This window comes from Papaver somniferum, unplaced genomic scaffold (genome assembly GCF_003573695.1).
Source record: "Papaver somniferum cultivar HN1 unplaced genomic scaffold, ASM357369v1 unplaced-scaffold_80, whole genome shotgun sequence".
Taxonomy (NCBI): domain Eukaryota; kingdom Viridiplantae; phylum Streptophyta; class Magnoliopsida; order Ranunculales; family Papaveraceae; genus Papaver; species Papaver somniferum.
In genome coordinates, this window is record NW_020650971.1 from 1120556 (window position 1) to 1132431 (window position 11876).

General features: G+C 36.3%; 1 protein-coding gene, 1 long non-coding RNA gene and 1 pseudogene across 5 annotated transcripts; all 3 read right to left on the minus strand.

Annotated features, from left to right (window-relative positions):
* Window positions 1-1016: 1016 nt before the first annotated feature.
* Window positions 1017-1159, minus strand: LOC113345100 (annotated as a pseudogene).
* Window positions 1160-3605: 2446 nt separating this feature from the next.
* Window positions 3606-6352, minus strand: LOC113344938. Of its 2 annotated transcripts, none has more exons than XR_003357948.1 (4): window positions 5815-6352; window positions 4505-4782; window positions 4149-4303; window positions 3606-4077 (listed from the first exon to the last, which is right to left on the minus strand). It is a non-coding gene; the product is annotated as an uncharacterized LOC113344938 (long non-coding RNA). The 2 variants fall into 2 exon arrangements; XR_003357949.1 differs by lacking the exon at window positions 5815-6352 and adding an exon at window positions 5127-5205.
* An 803-nt stretch (window positions 6353-7155) lies between these two features.
* On the minus strand, window positions 7156-11527 carry LOC113344864 (uncharacterized protein PFB0145c-like). 3 transcript variants are annotated; one of them, XM_026588760.1, is made up of 9 exons: window positions 11370-11527; window positions 11012-11074; window positions 10892-10929; window positions 9993-10677; window positions 9741-9899; window positions 9444-9638; window positions 9202-9363; window positions 7636-8805; window positions 7156-7538 (listed from the first exon to the last, which is right to left on the minus strand). In XM_026588760.1, the coding sequence occupies exons 2-9, from the start codon at window positions 11072-11074 to the stop codon at window positions 7389-7391; spliced, it is 2622 nt and encodes an 873-aa protein (XP_026444545.1). In that variant the 5' UTR covers window positions 11370-11527; the 3' UTR covers window positions 7156-7388. The 3 variants fall into 3 exon arrangements, with proteins under 3 accessions (XP_026444545.1, XP_026444544.1, XP_026444543.1); XM_026588759.1 differs by having other exon boundaries at window positions 7158-7538; window positions 7636-8808; window positions 11015-11074; XM_026588758.1 differs by having other exon boundaries at window positions 7158-7538; window positions 7636-8808.
* Window positions 11528-11876: the final 349 nt, after the last annotated feature.

An 11876-nucleotide genomic window follows, 5' to 3' on the forward strand; every position in this document is an offset into this window, starting at 1 on the left:
TTGGGATAGTAAAGGGCATCAGTGATCTCCACCATTCTCTCATTTGAGATTTTCCAACCAATCTGGCATCTTCAAATACGAAAATACACCCGACAGAAAATCCAGGATATTATCCCGAGTTAGAGAATGGGGACATACTTCAGCCTTTTACAATCCCAATGCTAGAAAGGCATCGCTCACAATTGTTTACCCTATGAGATTTCACATAGGATGTGTAGAATCACCGCACAATGCACACATGATTTAACCAAGGGCCTGTGTTTTGGATTGTGGGTTCCAACCATCACACTCAAAACACTGTGGAATCCAACCAAAAGTGAGTCTAGCAGGATAATTGGCAAAATTAACAATCCAAACAAACATGCTAGACAGTACCATGGATTATCCCCGCAAGACACAGTATATGGCCCAATCACCCACACAAAAAAAGATTAGTAGAAGATGATCTAAACCCACCTTGGGCTGTCTTGGGAATAACTGGTACACTAAGAATTAAGGAACTGTCTTATCCATCAAAACACCATAATGATGCAAAAAACTAAAACAAAACAACCAAACAAAAAGGCTAAATGTTGATAAAAATGAGTTAAATATCATCATAAACTTGAGATGAAGTTGGTTGACGAATCGGGACTGAATTAAACCCATTATACGTCTGATACCATATCCCTATGATTGACTGGCCGCTACCAATCAATTTCAAGATTGGTATACATAAGCACAAAGGAGGATACCCACTAAATGCAATATTCTAGCAAGAAGATGTAGTAAAATACTTACCTGTCAATAATCAAACAATCCTGCCAGAGTGGCCATGAGCTGGATCTTTCAGTTCGTCCATGAAACATGAAAAGAATCCACAGTAAACAAAACCAGACCTTGCTAAAGCCTAAAAAGAATATTAGCCCTAGAGACCCTTACCTATCTCACTCAAGACAAACTGTGGCTAGTTTACATCGCCGTGGTCATCTATCAGACATAATTTTTTTATAAAACTTGATCAATGCATTCTGCATAAATATGAGATGGAGTTAGTAGACAAATCGGGACAAAATTAAACCCGTTATCTGTGGATACCACATCCCTACGGTTGTCTGGCCGCTACCAATTGAAACTAATCTCAACTGGTTTTCAATATCTGCATCATTGGTATACGCAAGTGCAAAGGAATACATGGCTTCACACTCGATAAATCCGATACATGCAATACTACTGTAGTTACAACATAAACTAAACATTATTGGGGTATATTAAGCATTTGAATTTATTCACTTTGGGAAAATAAAATCACTTGAAATCATGAAAGAGAAGACTAGATGTTCAAATACTAGTAATTTTAATTTTAATGGCAATTCTGCTAAACATACCGAGAATGAGCAAATAGACAACATTAAAACCGCCCACTCACAGGTTGGTTTTGGGGGCCAACATGTGAATGGGCGGGTTTAACATTGTGCATTTGCTCAGTACACTAACACTAACATTGTGTATTACTTTAACTAACACTGGTCGAGAACACTCATATCAAATACAATAAACCCCAACAGAAGAAAAATAAACATAAAAAGACCAACTCGGATAGGATGCTAAGCGCACTGTTCACATTACAGGAGTTGGTTTTTTGGAGTGTTTTTATTTGTTGTTTAACTAGCACTGTTGTATCAAACATCAAAAACAACTACACCAATTGCATGTCAAAATGTCGATTCAAATGAAAATTTACGTTGCATTCTCTCATGCAATTTATATTGATGTGTATGGAAAATGATTATGACTCACTACATATTGTTGTAGCGGCAGCAGTTTTTCAATGCTCCAAGTGAAGATGAAGATACGAAGTCATGCATAGCTGCACTTTTTTCGTACAATATGAAACACAATCCAGGCATTCAGAATTGACTTTTCAAGGCCTAAGGTTGGGTTGAGTGTGTTGTCGTGTGACCCAAGAATAGGATCGTGGGCCTAAAAATCCACCATTGTTAATCGTACGGCGGAGAGTCTCCCCACCATAAGACTAGCAGGAATAGGTTATTAGTGCATTCCATGTCAAGCTTAAATCAACCAAATGTTTCCAATACTCTTGAAAACTCCAACTAGATAACACCATAACTCCATAAATATGGACCTTGATTCCCACAATCTAAACAACAATGCTGGACATACCGCAGGTTACCACATGTGACCAGCTGGACTGCAAGTCTAGCATTTTGCAAAGAGAAATTTAAAACTGATTGAGGAGTCCGGCAGGTTGTCTTGCAAGAAACAAGCCCTGGGATACCAATACAGACTCAACTTAGAGTTTTACTTTAGCAAATTAATTATCCAAAACACTATTATCCATCAAACCGTAATAACTAAAACAACACATACAAAAAAAATCTAACAGTAATGAAATGCATTCAAAAAATGTGAGATGGAGTTAGTAGACAAATCGGGACTGAATTAAACCCGCTATCTGTGGATACCACATCCCTAGGGTTGTCTGGCCGCTACCAATTGAAATGCAAATCTCAACTGGTTTTCAATTTATGCATCATTGGTATACACAACTGCAAAGGAATACATAGCATTCACACTCAATAAACCCAATACATGCAATTTTATTCAACAAAATTTTAGTACAAAATAGGCTCACATCAAGTGTAATTTTGACTCAATCACTGTGGGAAAATGAAATCAACCAGAAATCAATCATAAAAGACAAGAATAGATACTCAAAAGATAATTTTGAACCATAGATTTACATACGCTGCTAAGGGCGTACCAAAATTACTTGGGGGTTTAGATGGCACCTAATTCATATCATCTTCATCTATTACTCAAGAAATCAAAGAGATCCAATTTTATGGTGCCCCACTAGAGCCCTCTCTCTTTCTAATCACTGCCCAAGAATCACAGGCATAAAATTAATATATAAACCAGAAAAAATTAAAATCAGAAAATGTAAGAAAATCAAAACAAGATTCTTTCAATTCAAATTAGACAGTGAAACCTAAAATTACTAACAAGTTGAAGGAGAAGAAATTGGTGATACAACCGAAGTGCATTTGACTTTAAAATAAATGAATCAAGCCTACATTTCATGGCCAGATCTGATTCATGACCACATAATCGCATCTTCTCCGACATTAGGTGTTTATGAATCATATCCGCCACGAAATTCAGAAGATAGCACCCATATCAGATGTTCACAAAATTAAGAAAACAAAGAGATTAAGCTTTATAGAAGAACATGGTAGATGGTTGAAATTTTGGAGGCAGAGGAGCCATAGAAGTACTGAGATTGAAAACGGAGTGACCAGCGAAGGTCTTATAGTGTGATACAATGGAAACTTAGGGTTCGTGCAAGTTGACTATTTTGCCCCTCATGTAGTGGACTTTTGGGATAGGTAAAAGACTATTAGAATCATGAGATTGGGAGGCCCATGAGGTAAATGGTGCAAAAGCATCCAATTGCCATGATATAAGGAGTACAAACAACAACTTCATAACTTTATTTAGAAGCTAGAAATCCATGTCTGGGACAAGCTGTATGGGGAAAATATTAAATCAACATAGCGCCTCAAACATTTGAAACATGGAAAGAAAATGAGCAAGAGCTGTATTTCATTATAGTTGTCAACCAAAACATATGTGATATGTCGCTGCATGAGGCTTCAAATAACATATGCATCAAAACACTATATAGCTACCATATTAGAAGTTCAACAGGACCGTACGGACCTACTAACAGCCAAGTAACGATGCATATACAAGAAGAGAAAAGGAAAAAAGAAAACCTTGAATTACACCAGAAAACCTAGCAAGATGTCTTTCTTTCTTAACCCTTGCGGCCTTGCCCACCTTTTTCTAACTTGCCAAAATGTAAACTGCAGCCAGACTTGGGACTTTTGACAGCTCTCTTAGATCTGGCATCCATATCATCCCTCTATTGGCTCCATCTGCAACAAATAAAATTTATCCCAATGACAAAAGTGTAGTGCACAAGATAACCTTCTATTGGGTTGTGGAGTGCGGTAAGCGGCATGAACGACGTCCATCCACAAGGCTTAGTCTCGATCAATTGGTATTCCATATCTGCAGAATACAAGGCATTAGTTAATAACTATTGGCTAACCAGAAATTAATAAACAGTGCTATAAACTCACCTGATATACCTTTTGTCACATTGTTGCAACGGTATGTTGGACTAGTAAGGTTAGCAGTGATCTCGGTATATGGGGCTGCGTCGACGGGGATAAGTAACAATGATAATTTATCCTCACAAACTTTACCCTTTCCTTTTGGAAAGATACGCGCCTTCCTGTTACGAAAACTAACTTTAGATCAATCCATGACACTGCACAAGCTTTTAAGAAAATGATAACGTAATTTGCACAAACTTGAAAGCAAATTTGATTTCAGTACTTACCCCCCATAATTTGTCAAAAACAGTAATTGATTCACCAAATTGAAACATAATTGAACAACAACGAGAAAGAAAGCAGTAAACCGAAAAACTCACAATTTTGTATGTTGTAATCAGCGTTTTGACATTATTGGTGGTATATGACCTCGACCTCGACCTCTCCTTCCTCTATTTTTTGGTTTAGTCTCGAACTCTAGTTAGTGCCCGGCCTGCCCAAACACCGTAGCTTGTACTACTGCAAATCGTTTTGTGCAAATATAGGAGCAAATGAGTCTACAGGACACAATCTGAGCTATCTACAGTATCTGAAAAGGTATCCTTTCTCTTCTTAGTCTTTTGTTTCTCCTTATTATGATCCTGAGTTGGTTCGGCATCTGCAGGAATAAAGTAACTTGCAACGTGTTAAAATACCAACACATATCCAATCGTTTAACCACTCAAACGAAAAGCAGAGATTCAACCAACAACAGGCAACAATGTTCCAACAGTTACAAAGAAAGCTGCGCAAAAATTGAGATACTTTACACAGCCCATCTATCTCATAATCAATCAAATCTGTAACCACATATATTGATTTAGGTACTCTATCTTTCACTAGCTGCAGCGTGTTTTATGGTTCAGAAATTCATATTCCAGTCCTTGTTAGTAACCTAAATAAACTGAGTTGTGGAAAACAATATTTAAAGAAGAAAGCAAACAAGCTTAGCAACTAACCTACCTTCAATTCAGGGACGATCAGAAGTTCTTTTGGTCAATCCAGGAGACTACCAAAAGCCTTCCCGAATGTTCGGTATTTACCATCATCTTCTGGAAAGGGTAAGAAAGAAATCTCATGTTTTGCAGCATCAATGGAAATTTTGTAGCAATTGGTACAAAGTTTCCATTGATGCTGCAGATTATGAGATTGCTTTATAAAAGCTACCAAATGCTATGACGTTTAATACAAAGGGATTCGTCAATTTGCGTTCTATAAGCTGCAGAAAATATGGGAAAATGAACATCATAAAGTGCAACTCTAAAACTATTTAGATTAAAAATAAAATAAAATACAATTGGCTCTTCAGGCGGCGTAGACATCTGAGATTTGTGCGTAGTGTTAAGATGATCGCTAATTAATAGGTGACTCCTACCTAGAGCCGGTTAGCCGAGAAATTTCAGAAGATCTCTATCCAGTTGAACAAATAGAAGCACTAGACATCATTTATAAATGTTCGTATAAAACGAAGTGTAAACAAAGAAAATAACAGAGATATCAAAGTTACTCATGAGGCATTGTTGCTAACCCATAAAGAAATAAATGCTAATCATGTGAACCTAATTTGGATAACTAAAGTTTCACATATAGAGAAAAAAATTTAATAACCCAATCATAATGATATACATTGTCTTTTAAATTTATTGCTTACCAGTGTTTCAGCCTTGCTAGTTGGACTTGTCTTTGGTGTAAATATTCCTTTAGCGGCCAAGTGCATTTGCAGTTGTCATTTGTTCTTGTTCCTTCATACTTGTGATCATCTCCTTTAGTTGTTGATCCTTCGGTGCACGCTCGCGTTTTTCAGTATCCAGCTGTTTCTTAAGATCAGGAACGAACCCTTTTGTTACTAGTTCAGCCTTCTCTTTGGTCAAAGATTCAACATCACCATTCATCTAATCAATTTTCCCTTCAGACTTTCTTTTCTTCCGTTGCGCAATATCCATTCTTAAATCAGTAATTGCAATGAGAAACCAAAATCCAAGCACAATGTGTCAGAAACAATAGGTGTTGTAATGTGTTTGCATTGAGGAACCAAAATTCATGCAGAATCTCGATATTTATACAGCAACAGAAGGCCTTAATTTCCGTTAGGAATTTACATACCACAAACTGAACATAATATAAGAAAATATTTATTTTTTTCTTCAAAGGTTCGGGGTGGAACGATGCTGTGCAGAAACTGAAGTGAGACAAACCTCTGGGATGTTCTGCACTAGGCATGCCTTCCTGAATTCCAATTATTCTAAGATCCTGCAACAATGTCCGTAGATTCCATGCACTAAGTAAAATGCAATACAACAATGAGTTCGCCACTGGCATTTAAAAATCTAACATGTTTGTAATTGCGAGGGGTGCAGTGAAGCGGATTAAAAGAAAGAAACAGAAGCTAGAGAATAGAGAATACAAACATATGAAAATTATCATGCTTAAGCAAATAGATTCCCCTTCTTCCTGAGCAGAGATCATCTGTAAAACTAAAAGCAAAACAAAAAAAGAAAAGAAAAGGAGAAATAGATTCAACTCAAGTATTGCACCAGAGGCTGATACAGGTAGTACTAGAATATGTTCTGTTCACAGTTCACACCCTAAAGGGCCTAAACCATCACATTGGCACCATAGTACATGAAACCTAACACTTACCTCTGGATATAAGGATTTACAAAAGAAACTACAACAAAGGTTTGTCAAAACTCGACAAAATAAAATTTTGGTGTACAGTTTAAGTAATAGCTCAAGATGTTCACTCTAATACTTAACCGAGAATTATAATACTAACCAAAGTAACAATAATCATTTACCTACAGCTCACAAGTCTTACAACCCATTTCGAGAATCCTATGATTTTCATGTTGTCATGTATACCTTTAATCTTGTCTCAAGTAAAAGAATCCTGCAAGAAAACGATTTTTTACAAGCAACAACTAACAACTGAATAAACACACCCCCTACAAAGGAGAGGATGAAGCATTTTCTCAAAAAGGCTAATTTGGAAGCAGTTTTACATTTCAAATTCTAAACATTTACAAGTTGAACATTCAGCTTCACATCATGAGCAGACCCGTAATATCTAATATTATATCATTTCATATCTACCATTTTCCCGTCACCTAATTCTTTCACACACGTTTACAACTAGATATTATGTTAGCATCCTCCCACTAGTGTACCCCCAAAACTAGACATTACCAAGTTCTTACACAAGGCTCATGTAGAAGTTGGTCTCTTTTACTTATCTGTACGGTTCAATTGAAAACAAATGACTTCTTTCAGCGTGGCTCTCTTGTTCTCTCTGAAATTCCACAGCTCTGGATCTCTTCTCTTTCTCTTTTTTACTCCAATCACCGTATTTGTGGTTGCCTTTTCTGACTCCATTTGCTGCCATATTACATCGATCAAAATCTTGTGTTTCCATTAACCTCAATTTTAAAAAAGAAAAAAAACTTCAAAAATAATAACAATTTAGATAGTGTACCTTGATAAGTACTTGGCGAGCTTCCTGAAGCTCTTCAGTGTAAAACTTTTCCTCAGCAACCAATGTTTGGTTTATCTCTTTAAGCTCTATGAACATTTTTTCATTCTCAGCCAATGTTTTCTCACGTTCATAAAAGGACTTACTAAGATCAGCCATCACGGAACGTATAAATTCAGTCTTCTCTCCATTGTGAAATTCAATGTCAGCTTGCAGTTTATTCTTCTCATCTAGGAGGAACTTAACATTCGTTCCCAGTTTAGTTTTCTCTTGGATGAGAAATTCGAAATCACTTCGCACTTCTGTCCTCTCCTTATTAAGAATCTCAATTTCAGTTTGCAATCTCGTCTTCTCCTTGTCAAGAAACTCATTATCATTTCCCAAGTTAGTCTTCTGATTGCTAAGTGATTCGATTTCACTTTCCAGATTAGTCTTCTTTTCACTGAGCGAACGAATATCACCTTGTATTATAGTCTTCTTCTCAATAATCAAACAAATATCATCCTGTATTGTAATCTTCTTTTCATTGAGCCAACAAACATCACCTTGCACAATAAACTTCTTTTCATTGAGTGAACAAATATCATCTTGTACCGTAGCTTTCTTTTCATTGAGCGAACAAATATCATCTTGTACCGCAGTTTTCTTTTCATCGAGCGAACAAATATCATCTTGTAGTGTAGTCTTCTTTCCATTGGGCGAACAAATATCACCTTGTAGTGCAGACTTTCCTCTGTGGAGAAATTCAAGATCACTTGGCAGTTTTGTCTTCTCCTTGTTGAGCAACTCAGTCTCATTGCACAAGTTAGTCTTCTCATTACTAAGCAATTCAATTTCACTTTCCAGAATAATCTTCTTTTCATTGAGCAAACAAATCTCAACTTGTACAGTAGATTTTTCTTTGTTGAGCAGTTCAACATCACTTTGCAGTTTCATCTTCTCCTCGTTGAGTAACTCGGTATCTCTTCCAAGTTTTAACTTCTTGAAATTAAGTATAGCGTTCTCTTCCAAAAGCTTATAACGATCAGTCCCCAATTCCTCTCTTTCTTTGTTAAGTTTATCAATCTCGCTTCTGAGTTTGAACTTCAAATCTTCAAGACACTCAACATCTTGATCCTCACCACCTGCTAAAGTTATAACTTCTTTGGTTGTGGTGCCATTTTGCTTCCCAACCTTCTACACAAACAAAGAAAAATTGAAAACAGAAAAAAACAAAAACAAAAAAATAATGAAACAAAACTGATCGTAAATGGAGACAATATATTACAAACCTTTAGATGTTGATGGTTCAAACTTAGGATATTTCAAGATTTTGGTTTAGACATACAGAATCAATCAAAAGAAATTTATAGTTTAAAAGGATTATGGTTACTGTAGAATTGTAAATAAGAAAGAAAGAAAGAAAGAAAGAAAGAAAGAAAGAAAGAAAGAAAGAAAGAATTGTTAGAACTTGTGGTCAACTTAGTACTTAGGTGTCTGTATGATTAAGTTCAGATTCAAGTTAGGGTTTGATAACTTTTACATTAAGTTATACCACTGGCGAAGAGGTTTCTTGCAATGTGATCTTACCAAGGAATTAGAAGAGTTGGACCGATAATTTGCTTCACATTCTTGAGTAGCTTCATCTTCGCCATTAAACTCTTGGATGCATGAATCATTTTGATACCTTTTGGCTACTGAAACCTCCCTATCACTTGATAGTCCTTTGTCCTTGGCAGCAGGGGCATCCTCCTATTCAGTGTATGCAAATGTATTTAATAAGTTTCACATTGACATAATGTAGTGACAGCTTTCTTGCGATGTGATCTTACCAAAGAATTCGTGGGGTTAGAATAAAAATTCGCTTCCCATTCTTCGGTAGCTTTGTCCTCGCCATTAAGCTCTTGGATGCTTGGATCATTTTCATGTCCAGTGGCTCCTGAAACCTCCTCATCACTTAAAAATCCAGCCATGTAGCCTTCTTTTAGTTCTTCTTTTGTAGGGTGTAAAGGTGACAAAACCTTTATCTGCAAAAAAAAAAACAAAAAAACAACGAAAGATTAAAGATTAAAGAGCTCAGGTGTCAGATTACTTGAATTAGATTAGCACGCCAATGGAGAATTCCTCACGTCTACACAGCTCAATTCTTTCAGGATTTGTTTATGCAATGGTCTACGAGTTCTAGTCACTTTGAAGCGCAAGATACGAGGGTGAAGGGCCTGAGGGCAATCTTTGTTTTTGACGGCATACTTCTCTGTTAAACTGGGTATACTTTGGAAAATCCAAGCCTGTCGAAATCAAACAAACAAACAAATAAAATAACACAATCATCCCCCTGCTGATGATAATTTTAGACTCACAACTAGAGTTGTTATACGTACCTGAAAAACATGTGGGAATCCGTACAAATTATAAACCAATGCGCCAAGTGTTTTTTCCGCTTTGGAAATATCTGTTTTATTTGACGCATTGATGAGAGAACGTCTTGTCGCTCTGTACGACAGCTTCCCCCAAGGGTAGTTGTTGAACTCCTTGAGGTTGTTAACTAGGAGGAAATGACGTTTATTTACGTTGACATCTAACCCACAGCCCATAATTACATTTTCAGCGATGCAAAGCAAGCCTAGCTTTAGTTTGTCCTCACTGTTTGGCAGTTGTTTGAATTTCTCTATCACGTCTGCCAACTTAACATTTTTCTTACCTGGAAAATGGGCTTCCATGAGAGGTATCTTTTTAAAGTTCATGTCTATTTTTTCAGTCCCCTGAAAGTTTAACCCCGACATCATTGCGAACTCTCTTTCTCCAAAACATATCTCTTGATTGCCAATAATAAAGGACATAGCCTCCTCCTCATCGTCATCTTTTGAAGGATCTTTTCTCCTCAACATTACATTATGGACGAGAGTCGAACAAAACGAAACACTTGGTAAGTGTATAAGATGCCCAAAGCAACTGTGTTCGAACATTTTAAGATATGTACCATCCAATTGGCTTGTGTAGTCCTTAATACTGTTGGGTCTCGATCGGCAAGTTACGTTTATAGGGTGCTCCGTTATTTCAGACACTCTGCAGTAGAACAGTACGCAGTGTATTCAGTCTCCACAGTTCACTCTCGATAAAGTACATTGAATATTTACCAAATAAAACACATAGGAAACGAGAAATAAAGCTCTGAAACATTTCACATTGAAAACCTAATAAAAGTCAAAAAAAATCATCTAGAAATGCACAGAAATACAATTAAGGGAAAGAAAAAAGTCGGGTATTTGAAGAAACATACCGAGGTACAACATTGGCAGGACTGTGTCTCGGTGCAGCCTACAAGGAAGAAGATTTATTCTTGAATTTCAACTAATTTTCAAAGCATTACAAAAAGAAAAAATTGAACCAGCCAACCTACCACCTTAGCTGCACGCTGCTGTTTCCCTGGGGCCTTTACTCTAGTAGACTTACCACCAGCCATCTGTAACAACAACAAAATGATACCAATATCAAATCTATTTTCCCCAATTTTAATTTTCATAAACCCTAATTTTCATCATAAACCCTTAAAAACAAAAAAACAAATGAAACGGTAAAAATGTAATTTCCATAAACCCTAATTTTCATAAACTCATATGACAGACGGACTATGCTGCATTTTCAAGTTTATACACAAAATAAGACTGCAAAGAGGATAGAAATTGATAAAAAAAAAAAAAATTGAAAAAAAAAAATATGAAATTGATTGAAAATGGAGATGATGATATTTTACAAACCTTTAGTTACTTTCCAAGTCAATAAGATGGTGCTCCTTCGATTGAAATCAGGGTTTGAATGGTGAGTTTTTGGTTGTTTATTCAATTTCAGGTTTTAATCGGAAGTTTTGGTTCTTCAAAGAGAGTTATACTACAATTTTTGTTTGGAGGGGCTGTTTGGTTTGGCAAACTTCAATACTTGGAGGCACCACCCAGCCTTTTTCAACTAAATTTTTCCGGCCTTGTGTGCCTAAGTCTGGTTAAGTCAACACCTTAATTTATAAAAAAAAAATAAAAAAAAATTATCATCATTCTTAATTTTTCAATTCAGTCAAACTGTGTGTTGTTTTTGTTGGATTTATGCGAAATTGGAGTGCAGTTGTTTCTAAATTAGAATAATGTGGAAAAAGAATTGATTGAGAATCAAAGAATTCTGAACAAAATCGGATTGAAGTTTCTTTTTGAAAAAAAGGACCATAAAAATGTGAGTGACATTTTAGCGTATGAGTTCCTTAGCAGTCGGCCAAC